The sequence below is a fragment of the Musa acuminata genome, unplaced genomic scaffold (assembly GCF_036884655.1).
Source record: "Musa acuminata AAA Group cultivar baxijiao unplaced genomic scaffold, Cavendish_Baxijiao_AAA HiC_scaffold_1107, whole genome shotgun sequence".
Lineage (NCBI taxonomy): Eukaryota > Viridiplantae > Streptophyta > Magnoliopsida > Zingiberales > Musaceae > Musa > Musa acuminata.
In genome coordinates this window covers 26,424-31,157 of record NW_027021320.1, presented here as the reverse complement: position 1 = coordinate 31,157, position 4,734 = coordinate 26,424, and the positions used below count along the sequence as shown (strand labels likewise).

At 39.1% G+C, this 4,734-nt stretch overlaps 1 protein-coding gene across 1 annotated transcript; it reads right to left on the bottom strand.

Annotated features, from left to right (window-relative positions):
• Window positions 1–4: 4 nt before the first annotated feature.
• LOC135666536 (AUGMIN subunit 8-like) lies at window positions 5–4,526 on the bottom strand (the record flags this gene model as incomplete). The annotated part of the gene is made up of 4 exons (XM_065178127.1): window positions 4,247–4,526; window positions 1,880–3,187; window positions 1,209–1,328; window positions 5–103 (listed from the first exon to the last, which is right to left on the bottom strand). Coding segments are annotated over exons 2-4 (1,524 nt in total), but the record flags the coding sequence as incomplete, so codon positions are not given.
• Window positions 4,527–4,734: the final 208 nt, after the last annotated feature.

Sequence of the window (4,734 nt, the reverse complement as noted above, 5' to 3'; positions counted from 1 at the left end):
TAATAGGAAGACGTAGGGTGCTTGCATTTAAAGCTTCCACTGCACCAGATAAAGAGCTACAATGTTCCCTTTCTAATGCCACCCAACGTTCAAGGTATGCCATCTACAAAGTTGTTCATAGAAGAACTTAAAAGTTAACCATCCAATAAACAAATTCATATGTTGCCCTAACAAACCAATGTGAATGTGTATCAGAACAAAACTGACAAACCTGTTTAACATGTTCAAAACTTATGTGGTAGTTTTAACAAACTTTAGAAACATAATACACTAAAGAAACCATGCATCTACTAATGATGACATTCAAAACTGGTCGGGAGTTTAAAATAAGTGGATCAAAGGGAATACATAAGTATACAGCACTAACATCATGTGATGCCAGCTACTCCTTGGTCTCCTTGGTCCAAACTTTGAAGTCAAAAAGCTTCACGTGGTCAAAAGTTTAAGCCATGATCATAAATATATGCTACATTTCATCCAAAACCATGAATTATGATGATTGGTAATTCAAAGAACAGAAACAACTTCAAATTAATATATCAAGCAAATTGATTTTGCTACTTATTGTTTTAAACCGTCAAAAACTTCAGATGGCATTTAGCCTGTTGCAAAATAATGAACATTTTATTTTATTCAAAACTATAACATTAAATGGTTTATCAGTATACTGATTAAATATTTGATAAATGACTATAAACTCAATGATATGTGTTATCATGGCAGTTAGCTAAAGAGCCTTTTAAACAACATTATATCTTGTGGTGAATGACTTAAGCTACATTAGATATCCCCATCAGATGCATGTATCTCAGGAGTTTCAAAACACTGGGTTTGCCTCTGTCCATTCGGCGAGACAGATAAAATTTATAAACAATGCATCAGCAATGATCCTCTGATAATGGTGTTCAAGAGTCCATGTAAGTTGTCAAAGATGACCAAGTGACCTGGGTCAAATTTAGACTATTGGAACAAGTAAATGTAGACCTATGAATTTGACTAAGATTAAGATTTATCAAGACCAAATAGAAATTCATCAAATTATCCTTCTCCTAAAAAAAACAAAAGCTGCAGTTCTAATAAGACATTGGCTATACACAAAACATCAGATGATGAATAAAAAATGGTAATATCCTGTGTTTATTCAATTCCACATTGGCTATAAGTGCCATGATGAATGAGGTGATAGAACTGAATGAACCAAATTGTACCTGTTCTTTCAAAATTATACGCAACTTCATTTCCAGCTGCAGACGCTGCACATCAATTCTTTTCAAGATCACAGGATCATGCAATTTTGAAATTCTATTCCACACACTGTGAAGAACATTCTGTTTTTTGATCAACAGTAAGATAACCATGTTAACCAAGATATACCAAGAGAGACTTTGACTAAGGTAATTTAGTACAATATCATGGGCATAAAAATAACAACATAAGAAAAGGAAAAGATTAATTCTCAAAACAAGCAAAAGTTGCAATTCATCCAATTTCTTGTTACTTCCTACTAACAATAACATGTTGGTCTATGCTTATCACCTAAACTCTATTATGTATAAATTATTAAGGAATGTCAAAGTGAGCATATTTCTTCTTAGTCGCCCTCAGCATATACTAATGTCCGATTGATCAGAAAAATGCCAACAAGAATGAAATTTGCAAAACAAGAAAAGAAAGTGTGCTAAAGGAATAATGGCATCACATTGTCTGCCAAATATCTAAACACTCAAACATTCATCTTGCCTTAGAAATCTGCTCGAATATTTTATGCATAACATAATGTGTAAAAGAGATGTCAGAAACAAGAGTAACGTATTCTATCAAGCAGAACTTTGTATTTCATCCTAACAAGTCATTCTTCCTTGGATAGAACTAATAATACCTCTGTCTTCATTTTCTGAACCAATAGTGTCTTGTCTGCTCGAGCGTTGACAAAGCACCACCGCAAGTTTGCATTATAAAGCAGCTTTAGCTGATGAGCATCTTCTATGTGATTTCTATTCTTCTTTCCTTTTCGCACATCAACACTGTAGTTAAGGACAGAGGATGTGCCAACCATTCTGCTAGTAACGTTGCTAGATGATGAGACCGGAGTAGATGGTCTTGTCCTTGAAGGACTTGACATACCCCTAGCAGTATATGATGATGTTGATGTTGACAAAACCTTACTCGGTGAAGAAAGGCTACGCAAACCTGGGACTGGCGATGACTGAGTCTTATTTGACCGTGTTACTGATGAATATCTCATGGAAATTTGTGAAGAGGACTTTACAACTGATTTCACACACTGCTCTGCTCTTCCACCACCATCATTAAATACTCGCGCCGTAACCTCACTTAAAGATGGCTGGGGAACTCTAGTTGCACTATCAGATGACGGATTCGTTCTCTTTGGGGAGACCCCCCGTGATGCAACTGTTAAAGATGCAGATCTACTAGACCTATCAGAGAGATCCACACTTCTTGACAAGCCATTAGCAGATGACCTTCCTCCCAGAATCCCAGGCCACCGACATTGATCAATGACCCTTGCATTTGAGTTATCCAATGGTTTAGAATTCTCTGATTGGTCAGATGAGTTTCTTCCTCTCAGAGGAGTCCTCTTTCTCTCAATTACTATATTGGCCGGAGACTTAATTGTTTTCTCTGAGGAATTCACAACCACTTTTTCTTTTTTACTAACAGAAATTATGGGAGATTCTGACTGGAATGAGGAAGACAGGCTCCGCATTGATGGCCACAAACCATCAGGAGTCCTGTTGCTGAGTAAGCGCCACGTGGTGCTGTGAATTTCCGCCACCATATCATGTGCTGGTGTTGTTGATCTAGAAGATGGGGAAGAGGGTGTAGAAGAACTAGAAGGGGATGAGGGTGCAGAGAACCTCGATGAAGGGGTTGTTGGTCGTCTCCTCTCAGCAGATTGGGGTCGCTTAGGCAGTGACACCGCAGGTGCAGGAGATGTGTGACTGGCATTTGGAGAGGGGTGTCGTCTTGGTGAACTAGGAGTTAAAACAGGGGTAGATGAGATCCCAGACTTGTACCTAGAAGCAACATTCTTGGGCTTGCAGGTGGCAGAAATGTCATTGTTCTTCTTGGAAGGGAGCAATGGCAACCTATGCTTATCTTCTGTCCAAGATGTCTTCTGCTGTGCCAAATGCCCTCGGTGCTCAACTCCACCTATATCCATTCACTGCCTCCTTCAAATGAAACCACATTGATGAGTTCATGAATCAGAAACGACCTATTTGTGGCAACAGCAGCATCACCACAAATCTGACACAGAAAGACTCCACACTAGTAAGGTGGATTGACACATAAAAATAATAATATCATGAAAGAAGGAAAATTCACAAGCAAAAAAAGAAGTTTTCTAGTGGAAATCCCATGCAGAATGATCCAAGGACAATCTAAAGAGGCAAGAACCGCACGATGGAGCACTCAGCTCGGTTCCCACTCCAAATTCCTCAGGAGGAACGGAGGGCACATCAAGACAGAATTTTCAGGTGACAAACACCAAAAAGGGGGAGGGAGGGTGGGGGTTGGGGGGTTTGGGTCCCATAACAAGCACAAGACCAAATGAAGATTAACAGCAGAAGACATGGGGATAAGCAAAGAAATCGGCCGAACTATGGAGGATGGTATGCATTAGAGATAACATTTACTAAATACACCATAACATAATATTTCGGTTGTTTGTCGTCTGTCAGAATGCGTTCCTCGCAATCCCATTTGCTCTCCACAAAAGAAGTTAAAGTGAAAGAAGAGAGAGATGAGAAGGAAGGAGAACAATTGGAACGAGGTGAGAACCTAAAAATAAAAAAGAGCTTCACCTGTAGACACATAGTGAATTGATGAAATGAATCTAATTATAGGCAGGAAGAATGAAGATTCCAGGGTTTTGGGGAGGGGAAAACACGTACACGTGAATAAGAGTAACAATTTGCGCCAAGAACAAACGAATCGACGCACAATTACAACTTTTTCTTACCTCTACGATGTGATCATCCAGCTCTTTTTATTTTCGACGTATGTTTTACTCTCGTCGGATCAACACAAATCATATAAGAAAAGTCAGATAGAAAGCATTGATTTTTCCACCAGAAACCGGCGGATTCCATCAACCCAAGGCCACAAGAACAAAAACGACAACTAGACATCTATAAATCATTGCGAATTCCATACAAGTACTTGGAAATACACAACCCAAGTCTTCGAAATCATCAAAACCGATAAAAACAAAGCATCTCACCACGGGAATCGTGCACGGTATGTCGTGGAAACCGACGAGCCGCAGCGGCAGCGAGAAAACCCTAATCTCGCCACCGGGACGGCGCCGTCGATTCGAGCGTCCTCAAACTTTGAGGATAGAAAAAAAATACCAGAACAAGAAAAAGAAAAGATGGGTTTTTGGTTTAGTTGCGGTGGAATTCTGTGGGAGGAAAGGAAGAGGAGAGGACGGTAGGCAGATGTTTCGGTTGGGAAAGAATGGGGGTTAGAGGAAGAGCGGGGTTTCCTTTTTTCTTTTATGTGACTATATGTTGCATATAATATGTAAAAGTATAAGGTGAATTTGAGACGTAAGCTCACATGCCCAGTCCTCATGCCAATTTTGACCCTTCCTTTTCCAAGTCGATAAGATTTTTCTTCTTCTTTGCATTCCCCTTTGTGTAATTAAAATTGGACGAAGGTTCAGAAAAGTTTTTTTATTTTTTTAATAGTATTTTTTTTTTTACATAA